The sequence below is a fragment of the Panthera onca genome, chromosome C1 (assembly GCF_046562875.1).
Source record: "Panthera onca isolate mPanOnc1 chromosome C1, mPanOnc1 haplotype 2, whole genome shotgun sequence".
Classification (NCBI taxonomy): domain Eukaryota; kingdom Metazoa; phylum Chordata; class Mammalia; order Carnivora; family Felidae; genus Panthera; species Panthera onca.
The window spans coordinates 143,487,083-143,506,658 of NC_138346.1; the positions used below are offsets into that span (position 1 = coordinate 143,487,083).

The 19,576-nt window shown below is 34.4% G+C and overlaps 1 protein-coding gene across 6 annotated transcripts in view; it reads right to left on the bottom strand.

The window, feature by feature from the left end:
* The window catches only part of BTBD8 (BTB domain containing 8), a 123,998-nt gene that overhangs the window by 21,780 nt on the left and 82,642 nt on the right, over nucleotides 1–19,576 (bottom strand). For 5 of the 6 annotated variants that reach the window (XM_078451671.2, XM_078451670.2, XM_078451669.2 and 2 more), the window contains 6 exons: nucleotides 18,795–18,883; nucleotides 18,252–18,354; nucleotides 7,788–7,970; nucleotides 6,939–7,076; nucleotides 5,924–6,053; nucleotides 3,455–3,516 (listed from right to left, as the gene is read on the bottom strand). In XM_078451671.2, the coding sequence (XP_078307797.1) occupies nucleotides 3,455–3,516; nucleotides 5,924–6,053; nucleotides 6,939–7,076; nucleotides 7,788–7,970; nucleotides 18,252–18,354; nucleotides 18,795–18,883 (705 nt within the window). Of the gene's footprint in view, nucleotides 1–3,454; nucleotides 3,517–5,923; nucleotides 6,054–6,938; nucleotides 7,077–7,787; nucleotides 7,971–18,251; nucleotides 18,355–18,794; nucleotides 18,884–19,576 lie in introns of those variants that run through there. The other variant, XM_078451672.2, reaches the window with a different exon arrangement.

A 19,576-nucleotide genomic window follows, 5' to 3' on the forward strand; every position in this document is an offset into this window, starting at 1 on the left:
GCCATGATAAAGGTTTTCACAAAAACTCTCTTCAATCCTATCCCAAATGCCAGAAATTTTATCACTAAAGACTTAATCTTTGGGGGGTTGGGGTTTGGAAGCCCCTGGGAAACAAGACAGTACATATGAAAAGTTTGGCTTTTGGAAGAAACAAGATAGTAATACAGCTCTGGCTATATGGACAAAGTGGAAGAAAAGGGATCCTAAAGACAGGTGAAGTAGGTAAAAAGAGGAAAACAGCAAGACAAAACACTGAAGACAAGGCACCTACATCATTTTGGTTAGAATCAACCTTGCTATGGAAGGAATAACAACATTTAAAAAATTGGTAGGAACTGGAAATAAAATTTTAAGATTATAGTTGCTACTCTTTATTAAATATGCCCTCCCCCGCCTTGAAAAGCTGTATGAAATTGCACAGGTCTGAGGAAGAGCCTGTGTTGTCTTCATCTTTGTATCCCTTAGCACTATGTTCATAACATACTGAATACTCAGAAAAATGTGATACATGTTGTTAGGGGCGCTTGGGTGGCTCGGTTGGTTAAGCATCCATCTCCTGCTTTCAGTTCAGGTCATGATTTCATGGTTCGTGGGCTTAAGCCCTGTGCAGTGGGCTCTGCGCTGACAGTGCAGAGTCTGCTTCTGATTCTCTGTCTCTCCCTCTCCCTCGCCCCCGCCTGCATGCGTGCTCTCTCTCTCTCTCCAAATAAACATTTTTTAAAAATGTGAAGCATGTTGTTAAATCTGAGCATATATTGATATACAGTTCAAGGACTAACTATTCCAAATGTGTCCAAGATAAAGATAACATATACATACATGTATGTATGTATGTAAATACACACACACACACACACACACACACACACACACACACACACACACACAATAAATCACCTAACTAAGTTTAGGGAAAAGCTAGGTGTAGTACTAATAAAAGAATCATTGGACTCTTGTCATAGCTTTACCTGTAACTGACTTAGGATATTTAAGAAGTCATTAACATCATTGAGCCTCATATTATTAATATTTAATTCTAGAGAGGGTTGGAGACTGGTCCTATTCAGTGTAGTATTCTAAGATTCTATGTAATATTTATAAAGTTCAAATATGTTTGGTCCTTAGTTTTTGTTTTCTTGATCAAATCTTAGCTCAAAAAATAACCTTTGTCTATTTTTATTTGGTTTTTTTTGGTGCAAAAAGGTGTTTTTGTTAAAGCATGGGGACAGGACCTATGGGCAGAAAAGAGCCACCTCTATTTTTAATACCTAAAACTAGGTAGACTTCTGATTTTAGACTTCTTCTCACCCTTGAAACTGACCCTACTTAATTTACTATACTGTTAAATCTGTCTATTTTAAAGCACCATGTTATGGGTGAGATCTATGTAGTACATGGGGTAACCACACTCTTTTAGAAACTTCATATTAACATAGTATAGCATGATGAGGATTCAGAGTATACACACACCTAGGCATTCTCTAACTTACATCTGCAAAATTTACATAGATTTATTGTATACAAATGGCCAACTGGAAAGGTCACCACATGCTATTGACAAAAGTGAGAAAAAGAAGGCAACCCTCCCTTTTGGTTCCAGTACTATTCTTTTTGTTTAAATTTTTATTATAGTAAAGGTTACACACAATCAAAAGAAAATAGAATAGTATTATGAATCCCCACGTACCTATTACCCAACTTTAACAATAATCAGCTCTTGGCCAATTTTGTTTCATATATAACTACTACCATTCTATTTTGAAGTAAATTCCAGACATCATTACCTTAAGTATTCTGGTACCAGCACTCCTCTTAAATCTTTCTCTTTGTCTTATCTCATTAACTTTTCTCCTATCCCAGAAGAATTCACCTCTTTTTGGAAAACACATTTATTCATTCCACACTTATTGAGCACTTACTACGTGCCAAATAATTGCACATAAATTATTTCACTTATTTTTCACAATAACTCTGCTAGGTTTTATTATTCCATTTTACAGACAAGCAAACTAAGACTCAGATATGGCAGAGATAATAAATGTGAAGTCAAGATTTTAACTCTTATTCTATGCCCAGCACCCATTTCAGTATACCACTGCCCTTTTTAAGGAAACATATTACCCTGTTTCCTTCCCACTGTGGTTAACAGTATAAATCCTTGGACAACCTAAAAGTCACGATGGTAAGGAAGAATAATGAGACTTTGTTCTATTTTACTATAAGACAAGGAAAGAGCAATAGCCTAGTTGGTAATAGTCAGTAGAACAGGAGAAAGCAAAGCAGGTAGGCTAATTCTTTGGGGGCCTAAAAAACCAACCAAACCAACCACCCACCCACTGCGGATAGCAGGGAACTAGTACATAGAGAAAAATGTCCTAAGGTACCACTTCCTAAAGTATGTTCTATGGAACTCTATAATATACTTAAGAATGGTCAAGGGGGAGTCTAGCAGTGTTTGGTGCTTAGGGAAAGAAAAATGTTTCAACATTGGTGTATAACAAATGCATCTTAACCATTTTTAAGTGGAAAGTACAGTAATATTAACAACAAATCTCTAGAACTTTCTCATCTTGTAGAACTAAAATTCTATACCCACTGAAAAACTGCCCTTTTCCTTATACCCCCAAGCCCCTGGCAACCACTCTTCTACTCCCTATTTCTAGGAGTTTGACTACTTTAGATACCTCATAAAAATATAGCAAGTAACTTTTAAAGTAAAACACAACTATACTCTTGATACTAAGTGCCTTTTTTCACACCAAAAATGTATTATGTGAATTAAAATCTTAGTATAGAGAAAACTGGGACAACTAAAATCTTTTGTAAGAAGTAGGTTAATTAGAAAATTAGACATTGAATTAGGTCTAGAATTTTAGACAATTTCTGATCTATTGGAATAGCTCCAATATGTGTTGCCAAAAAAGGTTTTCAAGGAAATAAAAAAGACAGACAATATTTCACTTTCTAAGACAGATACCATATGTTTTCACTCTTATGTGGATCCTGAGAAACTTAACAAAAACCCATGGGGGAGGGGAAGAAAAAAAAAAAAAAAAGAGGTTAGAGTGGGAGAGAGCCAAAGCATAAGAGACTCTTAAAAACTGAGAACAAACTGAGGGTTGATGGGGGGTGGGAGGGAGGGGAGGGTGGGTGATGGGTATTGAGGAGGGCACCTTTTGGGATGAGCACTGGGTGTTGTATGTAAACCAATTTGACAATAAATTTCACATATTGAAAAAAAAATTTCACTTTCTATGCCAGCTGGACATCAAAAATTCACATAATTTAAAAATATATAGAATATTCACTTGATTAAAAAGTCAAAATTATTTTCATCAAGAAACAACTATAATTATGAAAAATACATTTTAAAAATCAATGAAATATAAATTAATACAATTTAAATTATTTAGTATCTTTTTTCATTTGGACCTATAAAATTTTTAAAGTTTACCTGAGAGCTACTGAAAACAGGCTTTTTGCCAAGTCTTCGATCATCACCTTTGTCAAATGCAGCTGTAGGAAAAACAACAATTTATTTTTATAGGAAACACTATTATTACCATAAAAATAGAAAAAGGTTATGTTTTAATGAAAGTAACTTAAAACAGGCTTAAAAACAAACTAGTACACATAAATAATTCCATATTATATTTTAGAACTTTTTTTTTAAAGAACCCTATTTTCAGTCTTATTTTCTGGTCTGCATTGAGTTTATGTTATTAAAATTAATAAGAAATGTAAAAAAAAGAAATGTAAAATCTCATGAGAGGACTTCATACATTTATAAAAAAAGGAATTTTCCCAAGCTGTGAAATTTTAGAGATAATTGGTTTCATTTAGTTTTACAAATTTACAAAAAATTACAGGTTGTGGCAAATGTGGTATTTTAAAAACCATTAAATATGAGAAAATGTCCATCCTAAAAAATGTAAAAATACTCTGTTGAAATTAACTACAAATTTTTCCTGGTTTTGCAGGTATATCATAAGGAAGAAAAAAAGAGAAGGGGAAAAAATAAGGTTCTGTTGAAAATAAAACAAGAAAGAATCCTCAAACCCATATCATTCTTTTTAGAATTACATAAAAATTTATTTTGTAGATTATTATATGGGAGTTATTGGAGAACTCATGTTTATATTCTGCAAATAAGAATTTGAATGACGTCAGGAAAATATACAGAAATAATGGGACGAGAGCTATAAATATAGTTCAGCTAATGTATTTCTTTCTTTTGAAGGTTACAGGGTTTGAAAACGTAGTTTGAAAAAATATATATAATCTCCAAAATTTATGTGATATTAAAATAGCTGATGAAAAAATATATTAAATTATTTGCAACACTACCATGCATCTTCTATTTGTGTTCCATAGGATCTGTGGTATAAGACAAAGCAGGATCCTATAAATGGTATTATAAGAACTGATTTGTAGTAAGCAGATGACTCTGCACAGTCCTATACAAAAAGAAATTAATATAAGATTTCTCCCAAAGGTCAGTAACTCAATTAAAATATAAGAAATGTTATAACAAAAGACAACCTAGAACCACCCCTTTATATGGGGTTTCCCAATGCAGTAACTATCCATTCAACATGCTGAAGATTAAAAAAAATATATTATTACATTGATAGAATAGATTGAAAAGTTCTTTTTGACAATTTGTACAATTACCAATAATTTTGTTTTACATATGTATATGTTTATGTATTTCCATGTACTTATAATTATCACTTTGTAGAATTAAGAAAAAGAACATTATTTAAGGCCCAACTTAACTATGAAATTCTTTAAAATGAAGAAAAACAAAGTTTACTACCAATCAGAAAAGAGTTGAATGACACCTACTCATGGAATGCTGATCTTTTTCTTCACATTGAATGCATTTTGTAGTAAAAATAAACTGTTATCTAAAAATCACTACACAAATAGTCACAAGGAAAAAATTTCAAATTCCTGAAGACCTTGAGATTTTCGTTGTTTCATGATTTTGTTGGAATTTCTTTGAAAAGTGCTCTTGAGATCACATCTAGCTACACTATCATGTTATGCTCATAATGCAAGACAGAGCAAATCATATTCTGACTATTCCATTAAAGAATTTAACATATCTATGCACTATCAAGAATATATCACATATGGCTTTCATGTTTTATAGTACAAAAATGTTCACTTCCTAAAATACAGTTTCTTAAAATGTTTTTAAAAGTATACTTGCTGAATCTGCAAATATTTTTTCTAAGGCACCTGCTTTAACCCAAAAATAGTCATGAAGCCATTTTTAGTTCCACACCCTCAAAATTGTTTCTTAGTATTTTTGAAACAAACATATTCTGAGCAATATACATCTTTTTTTTAATGCTAACGTTTCAAATGGTACCTATTAAATGTCAGAGACCACTGTGCGGCTCCTGAGGGACACTCCGCAATAGCACACACCATATCACTGAACCAATCAATTGTGAAATAAAGCCATCTAATTTATACAAAACCACAAGAAATGATACCTTATGCAAAAGACAGAAAAGCTTTATGGCGAAATATATTTAAAAAGGAAGAGAAAGTAGGTTTGGTAATATGTTCTATGTGAATTACATTTTCCTATACTTCTAATCTCTTTATAAGAATGCTTTTAAGCAAATTTGGCTGTAACACTGCTGCTAATACAGAATGCAGAATAGGATTAAAAACTGACATATATACATACATATATATACATACACATATAAAGGAAATGAGTCATCTTCTAAGAACAGCAAAGCATGATTTGTTAAAACTGCCTAAACATACTATCACTAGTTTCAATTAGCAAGCTATTACTGAACAGAAGCAAACAATGTTAATCCTACTACTTACTAGAATCCCCTCAAGATATCTCTTGTTACAAAGATCATAAGAATAAGAAATCTCAAGGCTACCATACCTGCTTGGATTTTCTGTTGATCATCTGTGCTCATCAGCTTCCAGCTTTCTGTATGACGAACAGCATAGAAAGACTGAACCAGGAAGATCCACAGCTTATCACGCAGAGCCTGGATCTTGCACGTAAAACCCTGTGTTCAAGCAACAAATCAGCAGCTGGTGAGAGCCACATTGTCATAGCAACCAGTCATTATTCCTTTCCGAATCTACTTACTCCTAAGCTAGATCAATGATGTCATCACTTAGATTTTTAAAATCGTCGGGTCCATGTTATTTATGAAGGCTTACTCTTCAAAAACAGAATTTTATAGTGAACATGAAGCTAAACCTTATCCTTTCAAACAAACATTATTTTAAAACACCAATGGCCTTTACATGAATACCTTCTACAGCCTTTTCAAATCAACTATGACATTACAAGGTCAAATACTCTATCCAATAGTAATAAATATGATAAAATTTTTTTTATCATTCTTGTTGAACAAAAACAAAAGGTTAGCAATTTGCAATGAGCTTACTATTATCATTGATTAATTGCATTTAAAAACAAATATTTTCATTTTGCTTTTTCCTAGTCAATCCAATTTTAAATGTTTTTTTTTCCTGAAGGCAAAAAGGAATTAACATATTCTGAAAATAAAAGACACTGATTATTAAAAATTCTAAAAAATTACTTAAAATTTTCAGTAAGTTTTACATTTAAGAAATTTAATATAGTAACATGGGAGAAATACCAGAGTTACGCCGTACCAATTAATATTGTTAAGCACCAAACTATGTTTAGAATTAGCAAGTCAAACTACCAAATTTTGAACTTTTATAGTAAGTCTTCTTGGAGGTAAATGAAATTAAATTTTTATTTAGGAAAAATTCCAACAGACACAAAATTAGGGACTATAACCAACCACCCATCACCAAGTTTTAATGAATGCTACAACATTTAAAATGTGCATATATTTTAAAAACTTAAAGCAATTCAAATATATCATTTAAATGAATTCCATCACTTTCAATACCATTTCCTTTGTACTGTCAGAGTTCAGTAACGTGTCCAGAGCCATAAGAAGAGAGCAGCTATTCTCAGTGGTAATGTTTTCTTCAATTGCTTTTAAAATTTTGTCCAACAGATCAGCTGTGCTGCTCATTGCTTGTGACTACAAAACACAGAAATTATATTTAATAGGAATACATGTAAAATGTGTAAGAAATGTGAAAGTCTGGCTTAACAACAAAACATTCATCATAACTGACCATTGGAAATCAGCCAGAAATCTTATTTCCTCTGATAATAATATAATAATTATATTTTATAATATATATTACAATTATGTAATTATAATAATAAGCATTATAAAAATCTTTCCTTTAAAAAAAAGACACACACACACACACACACACACACACACACACACACACACACACAGTTCCTAGGAACCAAAATAGTCCTAAAAACAGAATTAGAAATAAATAATCAAAGTTCTTTATTTACTAACTAAATTTAGAGCAAGTGGGTCCCCAATAAGACAGAATTTTGCATGGACTGTAATGGTATTACTGACAAAACAATACATTAATGACTGGTTTCTAAAATATGGCTTATGCTGATAGAGGGCTATTGCTGGCCAGAGTTACATTACGTCTTACCAGTGCATTCAAACCTGTCCCCTTACTGCCTTCACTATCTTGTAAGCCAAAAATCCTGTCCACCACTGCTGTAAATCCTATGCAAGCATGCCATCTGTTATGGAATTTATTTAAGTCATACTAATTTAATCAAAGGCAACCTGCATTTAAAAACTCTTACGTAACTATAATCAGAACACAAAGATGGGGCTAAATATAGGAAATACTCTTAGACATAGTACCTGTAAGAGAAGAGAAAAATTTTCACTGTGAATGATCTTGGAGAAGTTTTCTATAATAAATGCAATACATTCTTCTTGCAGCCGAGACGCCATAGTCAGGGCTACTTCTGTCCACTTCACTCTGGGTAAACTGATGATTAGCCTGTCACTTTCCATCAGAAGAAAAGCAGCATTCTTATCATTCTTATAATTTAAAAAATATTGGGAAAAAAGTTACTATTTATAAAATAACTTTTTAAACAAATCAAATACTTTTGTTTTCTTATGATGTTTCCTGCAAAAAAACAAAACTCCAGGTTGCTAATATCTTTGTCATGACATATAATATTTTTTTATTTCCTCATTCTGAATTATCCAAAAAGGCAAATTTTGAACTGGGAACAAATCATCTCTAAAAGATAGCTAAAAGAAACCTGAGAGAAGAGCTATAATAGAACTACAAAGAAAAACTTGACCTCTCTGAGATTTTCCCTACTGAATTAGTTTTTGTGCTTATAGATATCATTCATAACTGTATAGCTACACTGACATAACCTTAATTCTTTCCTGACTATAAAATACATGCTCTTTATTACAAATTTAGAAAGTCTAAAAAGTGCTTATATTCTCCAGTGATTTTCTTCCTCCACTCTAATCAGGTAAAACTCTTTATATTTTATTCACCTAATGATGATTTATTGTTATTCCACAGGAAAAAAATATTCACAATACTGATCTCTATGGAAAGTGGAATGATAATTCACAAATACCATGTGCTCCAATGAAAAAGAAAAAATGGCAACATATAAATTATCATATTTGGCTTCTAGTTCTTAAAACAATGCTTAGTAAATAACTATTTGATGTGTAAAGAGTTACCTGATGGATTGTAGTAGACTGAAAAACATGGCCACCAGTTCTTTCTAGCTCCATCCATCAAGAGGTAGAATTTATTTACTCACCCCTTGAACCTAGGCACTTTTCACTTGCTTGCGCAAATATTGGTACTGTGCAAGTTCCAGAGCCAAGGTCTCAAAAAGCCCTGCAACTTGCAATTCTGGGATCACAAGGCCATGAAGAAGCTGGGTAAGGAAGACCACATGGAGTGGGAACCCAAGCTCCAACTGAGCCACCAGGTGAAAGCAGCTGCAGGATGGAACTCAGGAAACAACCAGAAGAATTACCCAGTCAACCCACAAAATTATGAGAAATAATAAATTGTAGTTTTAAGCCACTTCGTTTTAGGGTAGTTTGTTATAGAGCAACAGACAACTGATAAATCTGGAAGTGATAGACTGACATCCTTAACATAGGCTGCATGATGTAAACTTTGCACACCCTCTCTATGTTTCAGATCTCAACTCAAACTCTATCTGACCCTGATCTCTATCCCTATATTAGATTTCTTTTATATATGCCACCAGAGAACCTGTCCCTTTTTTTTAGAGTACTTAATTCATTTCTAATTATTCTATCATGAACATAACTACTGGATTAATATCCATCTTTCTCACTGGGCTGTATGTTTACTGAGCATGAAACCATGTCTATTTTGGCACACCATTGCATCCCAGGGCCTAGTACAGAACTGGGTCATAGTAGACCCTGAAATATTTGTTCATCTCTTAGCATCATCAGAGAGTGAGAATCCGTATGTGAATTCCTAAATTGTTTAATCCTTGAACAAAATTTTTAACATTTTATATTTTTAATGTTTATTTTGAGAGGTGTAGACAGCATGTTTGCACAAGTGTGAGTGGGGAGGGGAAGAGAGAAAAAAGGAGAGACAGAATCCCAACAGCCCCCAATGAGGGGTCTCAGTCTCAAGAACTGAAATCAAGAGTCAGGTACTTAACTGACTGAGCCACCCATGCATGCCGCCCTCCCCGCCCCCCGCTTAACCAAGAATTTTTTATAATTTTTTTTTTCAACGTTTTTTTATTTATTTTTGGGACAGAGAGAGACAGAGCATGAACGGGGGAGGGGCAGAGAGAGAAGGAGACACAGAATCGGAAAGAGGCTCCAGGCTCCGAGCTGTCAGCCCAGAGCCTGACGCGGGGCTCGAACTCACGGACCGCGAGATCGTGACCTGGCTGAAGTCGGACGCTTAACCGACTGCGCCACCCAGGCGCCCCAGAATTTTTTAAAAATGTATTATATGTTTCCCTTGCTTTATTAGAGTAAAAAAAATCATGTAATGCTATAATTCTTTTTGGGGGGTACCATCACCCTTTCCCCCTCTGACAACATCCTGAGTAACTGTGCTTTTAGGCACTAAGCCTGATTTGTTCTACTCTAATGATTGTTCTGGTGGTGAAGACAAATGTAGGATATTCAAATAAACTTGGCAGATATCTACAAAGTGCTTATTACACATGTTATGTGATATGACAATAATTTTCTTAAAAATATAGATATAAAGTATAGTTATAATTTAGATTGGAACCTATTAAAATATGGACTAAATGATAACATAGGTGGTATGTAATCTATTCCATACTGATCTGAATATATAACATTAAATGTTAGAGTTCAAAGAAGGTTGAAGCTCAAAGAAGGAAGAAAACATAATAATGCATTTCTAGACAAAACACATAAAATTGTAATCCAATAGTTAACATATTCTTCAAATTTCAACAACATATAAATGGCAGTACTAAGAAAAGTCTCCTTCCCTTTCCTGTCCCCAAGCCACTCATTTTCTCTCCTCCAAACCAATATTTATTTTCTGGGGTCCCCTAGGTGGCTAAGTCAGTTAAGCATCTGACTCTTGGTTTCAGCTCAGGTCATGATCTCATGCTTCATGAGTTTGAGCCCCACATCAGGCTTTGCACTGACAGTGCAGAGCCAGCTTGGGATTCTCTCTCCCTCCCTCCCTCTCTCTGCCCCTCCTGCACTAAGTAAATACACTTAAAAAAATATAATTTTCTATATCTTTCTAGAGTTATTTTATACCTACACAAACAAAAAATATATGCAATAACCTTTATTTTACTCAAATGGAAGCATTAATGTGAATAATTCTCAGTATCTTGTCCTTTACACTTAGCATACATCTTAAATATTTTTATCAGAATATAAAGAGCCTTGTTATTGTTTTAATAGCTATATAATAGCCCACAATATGGGTAAGTCATTTAATCCTCTACTTATGTTTACATTGTTTCCAAATTTTTGCTGTTACAATGTTGTAATGAAAGATCTTGTAAATAATATTTCATACGTGTGTGTGAACATATCTATAGGATAAACTCCCAGAAACAGAATTGCTGGGTCAAAACTACTTGTCTTAACCTGGGTTCTGCCTAAATCCTGAGCCTGAGAAATAGGCTTGTATGCAGACAGTTTATTTTGGGATGTGATCCCAAGAGAATCTGAGGCATAATGAGAGTGAAACAGGGAAGGCAGAAAAGCCAATGGAAGGATATGTTTTCTAGCTTCTTGCTACTCAGTGTGACCCACAGCATCAGCATCCATTGGAGCTTGTTAGAAACATAGACTCTCAAGCTCCACCTCTGACTTACTGAATTAGAATCTAGATTTAACCAAGATCCTGAAATGTTTTGTATATGTATTAAAGTTTGAGAAGCACTGATATAGTATTCACTATTACAGGCAAGTGGGACTCAGTCTTGCTGGGGACCCTCTGAAGAGCCACAAAGAATGCACCTTGAATTATTCTGCCCAAGGGACAAAACAGGGAAACATAACCATTGGCTCTAATCTCCCCTTAGTCAAGGCTTATCCCCTGAGGTGTTAACTTCCATCTACTTCCAGGTTTGCACAGGTATCAGAATTGCTGAGTCATAGGTACCCTGTGTGGAGTGATAGTGAAGCCTTAGGACAAGAAATGAGAAATAAGTGTGATGTGGCTGACGGAAAATGCTGTCAGACTGCATGCCTATGAAGCTGTATGCTGCAGCAATGGTTGGCATTCACACATTGGCCAAGAGGATATGAGGTGGGGCACCAGAAGTATCCTAAACATCACCAGTATATATTCAATGAAGGACTGTTTTCCAAACTGTGGATTTTTCTCCTAGCAACCAACAGAAATATTTTTAGTGGCTTACAATCAGCATTAGAAAACAAAACAAAAAAATAGAGAAAAGAGAAAAACAGGAAATATTAGTACATCATGTAATAATGGTAAGCATTCTTTCGTGAAACTTGTTTTAGTTTTCTATGTGTGAGTGTACTGGGTTACAATGTAAAAGAAAATTCTCACTCTCGGTTACAGTTAAAAAAGTTTGAAAAACACAGCAAAAGATGTGCTAATTTATACCCTCCCCAAGAATGAATAAAAGTACTTCTTTCCTACATCCTTACTAACCTAGTACACATTCCCTTTTTCTTTTCATTCTAAAAGATAGAAAATGGTTTGATACTGTCATTTTCATGTCCATTTCTCTTAAATGAAGTTGAGGATTTATTCATCAAATTAAGAAGTATCTGTATTGTCTTTGTGAACCATCTAATTTTGTCCTATATTTTTAAATCAACTTGTGAGAATCCTCTATATTAGGAAACCTAGAGTCAAAAGTATGATATAAACTGTCATTTGTCTTTTGACTTTGCTTGGTTGTTTTTACTACATAAAATTTTGTGTTTTTATGTAATCAATTTTTTAAGCCTTCTGAATTTTATATCTCTGCTCTCCTGTCAAGGTTACAATTCTCCCAGGGTGTACTGTAATATTTTAACGGCTTTTTCCCCCCACATTCAAACCTTTGATCTATTTGGAATGTATCCCTTGCATACCAGGATATGAAGTATAGATCCAACTGAAAATTCTTCCAGCCAGCTTCCTGGATAATACCATATATTGAATAAATACTATGAGTCATATTATTTCTTAATCCTTATGATATTGTGTTGATCAAATAGGTCTTAAGCTATCCTTTGGCCTTAGGACTAAATAGCATAATATATACAACTTTGTTTTACCCTACTGACCATCCCTACTTTTGTTTTAACTTCCCTCAATTTAAAAATTCTTCATAATTTGCTTTTATAAGGGCTTAAACATTTTGGCACAGCAAAATTTAATGTTTTGAAACAGTTCAAGTAATTACATTATAAAATTATAACTTTTCTAACACCTTTCTCTCTTGTACTCATGCCTTCACCCTGCTTTCTCTTCTAACCAAAAGCAATGGTTGTACGTGGTAGGAGGGAGCAGCCATATTTTACTGAACTGCTGCATAGACCCAGAAAGGGAAAAAAAACTCAAATCCCCTCACATTAATAAAAGACCAAGAAAATCCTCCAAATATAGTTCAATGTAGCACTTTCTTATCTCCCTTCGTATATGACAGTGTTGGGCATGTCACTGATGCAGTTAAGTGCCCACCATGGCACATGCTGTTGAGCTGAATTAGAACTAAAGAAAACTAAGAAGACTGCTGCTCTTTCACTTTTTGGATAACATATTTCAAATTTTAATTTGAAACAATTAAAAATTTTTCTTAAAAATTTTTTTAGTTGACACATAATGTTACACTAGTTTCAGGTGTACAACATATGTTGTGCTCACTGCAAGTGTAGCTACCATGTGTCAACATACAGTGCTATTACAATAGCATGACTACACTCCCTATGCTGGGCCTTTTATTCTTGTGACTTATTCTTTCCATAACTGGAAGTTTGTACCCACCACTTCCTTTCACCCATTGTTCCCATCCTCCCACCCCTTTCTTCTAGCAACCCCCCAGTTTGTTCTATTTATAGGTTTGATTCTGCTTTTCGTTTATGCATTTGTTTTTTCAGATTTCACATATAAGTGAATTCATATGGTATTTGTTTTTTGCAATATGACTTATTTCACTTAGCAAAATATCCTCTAGGTCCATTCATATTGTCACAAATGGTAATATTTCATCCTTTGTATGGCTGTATAATACTCCTCTCTGTGTATGTACATCTTCCTCATCCATTTGTCTATCAGTAGAAACTTAGGTTGCTTCCATATCTTGGCTCTAATAAATAATGTAGCAATAGCATGTATCTTTTTGAATTAGTGTTCTCATTTTCTTTAGGTAAATACCCAATGGTGGGATTACTGGACCATATGGTAATTCTATTTTTAATCTTTTGAGGAACCTCCATACTGTTTTCCACAGTGGCTGCACCAGTTTGCATTCCCACCAACAGTGCATGAGGGTTCCTTTTTCTGAATATCCTCTCCAACACTTGTTATTTCTTGTCTTTTTGATAACTATTCTGACTGGTCTGAGATGGTCTCTCATTGTGGTTTTGATTTGCGCTTACCTTGTAATTAGTGATATTGAGCATCTTTTCATGTATTGTTGGCCATCTGTGTATATGCTTTGGAAAAAATGTCTATTCAGGTCTTCTCCCCATTTTTAATTGGATTTTTTTTTTTTTTAGTATTAAACTGTATAAATTCTTCATGTGTTTTGGATATTAACCCCTTACTGGATGTATCATTTGCAAATGCCTTCTTCCATTCAGTAGGTTGCCTTTTTGTTTTTTTGATGCTTTCCCTCACTGTGCAAACCCATTTTATTTTGATGGAATCCCAATTTATTTTTGCTTTTGTTTTCCTTGCCTGAGGAGACATATCTAGAAAAATGTTGCTATGACCATGTCAGGGATATTATTTGCCTATGTTTTCTTCTAGGATTTTTATGGTTACCATTTAGGAAATGGTAATTTTTATGGTTAAAAATGGTTAACATTTTTAAGGTTCCACATTTAGGTCTTTAATCCATTTTGAGTTTATTTTTGTCTATAGTGTTAGCAAGTGGTCCAGTTTCATTCTTTTGCATGTAGTTGTCCAGTTTTCCCAGCACCATTAAAAAATATCTGATTTTTTTAATCAAAAGCGAAATATACTTTATTTATATAATAAAATATGAAAAATATATTAAGCTACTGTTTCTGAAAGCCTGACTATTCACAAAGAAAGACATAATTTCAGGGGCACCTGGGTGGCTCCAATTTTGGCTCAGGTCATGATCTCACAGTTTGTGGGTTCAAGCTCTGCATTGGGCTCGGTGCTGGTGGTGCAGAGCCTGCCTGTGATTCTGTCTCTCCCTCTCTCTCTCTTCCCTTTTCCCACTTGTACTCTCTCTCTCAAAATAAATAAAAACAAAAACCTAAAAAAAGAAAGACATAATTTCAAAATTTCAATTAAACTGCATGTTCAGCTGCTCTGATGTCATCTTTTCATCTGTCTTGAAAGTAAAAAACAAATATTCACAAAGCTTACAAAGACCTGATTAGAGTTATAAAATCAAAACATTGTAACAGAGGGAGAGGCATCATATGAAGGGCTTATTTTTCAATTAAACTCACATACTTACCACTTACTAAAAAATCAAACCTTTTTTTTTTTTAATGTTTATTTCTGAGAGAGAGAGAGTGTTCACATGAGCGGGGTAGGGGTAGAAAGAGAGAGGGACAGAGGATCTGAAATGGGCTCTGCACTGACAGAAGAGAGCCCCATGCAGGGCTTGAACTGAGGAACTGTGAGATCATGCCCTGAGCCGAAGTTGGATGCTTAACTAACCAATTAAGCCACCCAGTGCCCCCCAAAATCAAACTTCTTAACAAGACAGTTAAGATCCCTCCCAATCTGGCCTTAGCCTCTCCCCAGACTTATCTCTTCTCATTCCAGTTATAGCAGAATATTGGAACTGTCTGTCTCCAGGTCTCTGGTCACAATTTAACAGTCTTTCAGGAATATCCTAATGTACTTGTTTTATTCTGAAATTTTCCTCTAGCTTCAGGTTCATCTCAAATTACTTCTCTCATCCTTCTAATCAGAATCAATTGTTTTAACCTCTGTGATCCCATGTACACACCTGAATTTTAACTTATTCTTTCATGTATTTACCTATTTGAAAATATATACTGAGTTGCTAATATGAGTCAGGCACTGCTCTAAGGCTGAGGCTACCAGGGTAAATTAGACTGACAAGGGACTTAATATTAGTACTCATCATAGTCTAACTTGTATTATACTTAGTTATTTAAATGCCCATTCTTCCACCAATTTGTGAGATGATAAAGTCAAGGTCCACATTTCTTTAAAGAAAAATTTGCCCACAGTGAGCACCTATCATATTATCTTCAGAATGGCAGCAATTGGTTTTAAGATCTGGCTTTGGGGGTGCCTGGGTGGTTCAGTCAGTTAAGCGTCTGACTCTTGATTTCAGCTCAGGTCATGATCTCACTCACAGTTCATGATCTCTGCACTGACAGCATGAAGCCTGCTTAAGATTCTCTGTCTTCCTCTCTCTCTGCTCCTCCTCTGCTTGTACTCTCTCTCTCTCTCAAAATAAATAAATTAACAACAAAAAAAGATATGGCTTTGTCATTTACTGACATTTTGAATTTGAATAAAGCACTTCTGATTCTCTTTTCTCATATGTGAAATAGAGGTTAGAGTACCTGTCTTACATAAAATTTTAAAAATGCCAAGTATTTTTTAACTATAAAGGTCTAAAAACACCCACTAAATAATAATAACAACAACAACAACAACAACAACAACAACAACAGCAATAGTAGTAAATGATGTTTCTACTTCTATGAAGCTGAAGTATAGCTGGGACATGGTTTGCCTTCATGAACAGGGAGTAGCTATTCACTGACCAAAGAAACAAATGCAAAATATTAAGAAACTAAGCCACAAAGTCCTTCATTAGCATAAATATAGATTGAGATTTATTTTTTGCTGGTAGTATTTCACCAGCTGATGGCCTACACTTATTTTCCCAGTTAGGTTTAGATGTATCTTCTATGTAACCCAGTGTGACGTATCATTTAGGGTTCAGAGAAAGAGAACCACTAGGAGTTAATTGTATATATATAAAGGAATTTGTTACAGAGATTTGACCTTATGTAATCGTGGGAGCTGGTTAAATGGTATTTGTAAATGAAGATATAGTTTGAAGACCACAGGGAAGGCAGCTGATATGAGAAGACAGGACAGCAAGGACATACTAACACCAAGAACACAAGCTGTAATCCACAAGGATGGACTCATTTCAGTTTTCACTGCCTACAACCTGGATGAAATAGGTGTCCTTCAGGCGATGCTGGTACTCTTCATCATGGAGGTAAACATATCTCTGGCACAGAGGTAAGAGCAGCCAAAAAAGGACACAGGGCATGGTGGAGCAGATATGGCCTGGCTGCTGTTTCACGTCCACAAGGTGAGCCAGTAAAGAAGCAACACGTATGAGATAAAAGTGCCTGCCCCAATAGTCCTGGTGTTATAAAAAAAAAAAAAAAAAAAAAAGGCTGCTGCTTCACTTTTACCCTCCAAATCTCATGCCAAATTGTCCCTTGTGGCCACTCCAAGTGGAAACATTCAAAGAGGGAAATTCTGGGAAACAGTTTATCTGAGCCAAGCTGACAATGTTACAAAATCACTGCAGTCCACCCCTGTGGGCTTGGCACCCATACACATCTCTTTAAACAATACTTAATTTCAAATGGAGACAATAACAAAGTTATGCTTTTGCCTGACATGGTATAAGTATCCTGTATACAACAAACATGCTAGCCCTTCCCTGTAAGAGGATATAAAGTCTTTATTTTGTCTTTGGGAAATATTTATTGTTCTTCAGACTGATTCCCACTCCCCTTTGCTATCCTGTAACTTAAATATGGAGATAGAAAATTAACCATTATTAACAGGTCTTATATTAGATGGCAGAGATATGAGACAGTGGAAGGAGTACACATAAACAGTGGTTTATGTAAACAAATATTCATATAAAAAGGGGGAATTAATGTTTATATCATAACTACTAGAACCTCATTTCTGTAACTGGTAACTTGGTCATGGCTGGTATTTATCAAGCCAGTTGTTTCAGGATGACAGAAAACATGGTAAGACCAGTGAAATCATGAGCCAGACTTGATTTGCTGTGAAGTGAGTTCATTAGTCATAAGTGATGCTGTGTGAAACACCATGATGATGGAAAAGGCATTCTGTAAGACCACGGATAGTGGTTTTAGCAGAAATATTGGAAGCAAGGAAGGCATATCTGTATTTAGAGCAAATGTCTACTCCAATGAGAACACAGCACTGCCTTTTCCATGATGAAGTGGTCCAATATAATTAACTGGCCTCCAAGTAAATGGCTGGTTCTCGTGGGGAATGTTGCCACAGAGAAGTTTCAGCGCTGTACCAAATCTACCTTAGAGAATAGAAATCTATGTTGTTGATACCAATGCATAACCTCCATCTGTGGCACCAGGCCCCCTTTGTTCATGAACCAAAATAGTGGTTCTGCTTCTCTGAACCCTAACTAATGAATTTGGTAGAGGGGAACAAAATCTTGAGGACAGGTTCTCAACTGGTTCTGGGTTATCTGAAATCGGTTCTCTCATCTTGCTTTTACCATAGAATTCTACATTTATGTTTAAAACATTGAAAGTACCTACACAAAACTGAATAAACTTTTTGATGACAAATACAAACAAGGGTATTCAGTTTATACTTACTAAAGACTGAATCAACATGTTAAGACAACTTTTCTGAATCTCAGGAGGTACATTTGCAAAACTTCTCTCAGACCAAAACCTTGCAAAATGCTTTACAATCCACCTGTTAAAAAAAATAAAAGAATCTCAAGTTAGAGAAATGAAAATATTTTGGATTATAGTATTCAAATAACACTTTTATTTTCAATGATATAAGTTGTACATAAATATATGATGACTAACTCTTACCGTTAATTTTGTGAACTCTATGATGGACTTAATTGTCCTCCCTTTTCTGTAAACAAATATTTTAATTCTACTTTAAGTTTCATGCATAGCTTTTGACATAAATAACCATGGCTAGGCTAAAATAAAATAGATCCCAAGCATCTTGAGTAATATCTAAGTCAATAATACTTCTCAATTGTTACAACTAGTTAAGCATTAAGCTCCCTACAATGTACCCCAGAAAACAGGCCAATTCCAAAATCTCCCAGAAAATTACAAGAATAGAAGAACAAAATCTTTATATTAATAGTATTGACACTACTTCAAATCACTTACTTCATGCAGTCAGCAAAAAGACTGTCCACTCCAACTGAATGAGCAATAATCAGGCATTCTAATACAGACGCCAACGTTCTGGGAATAGGCTAAAATTAATAGAAAACACCACATGTATTTTTTTTCAACTTTCAGAGGCTAAAAGTATTTGGTTCATAAACATGATCTGATTTGTATACCTAAACTGCAGAATAAATGTGCATAATTCAAAAGTCTATTCTTGTAAAACAGAGTATCACTAACAACCTTTAGTTTTATAGAATAGCATTTGAACTCTCTCAGCTATCAGAATGAACACAAGTTTTATTTTAATTTCATTTAGCTTATTTTTTACATTAAAATGGTGTAATTTCTAGCACATCACACTGCAATGCAACCATATGATCTAATCTGCTTCCTGAAGTATAAATATAACTCTAAGTGCATGTGCAATGGGAAGTCCTACTCTGACCTCAGACAAAATGACAGAAATTAGATCATAATTATATAATGTATTTTAAAAGTTCATATATGGAAGTAATTAAAACAAAAAATGTAGATATAAGTAGTGACAACAACTCATTGCTCTTGGTGTTAAGCCTCTTTGCTACATATTGCCCATATCACTTATTTTCAGGTTTTGGATTATTTTCTAAGCATATCTATTGCCTATTAGGGTGAATAGAGTTCAACTTCTCTTGGTACACATTCATTTGTTGTAATGTGGGCTTTATATACTAAATAAAGATCATCAATCAGCCAATTTGTGTATGTGGTCTCTAAGTGTATCTTTCTGAAGATCC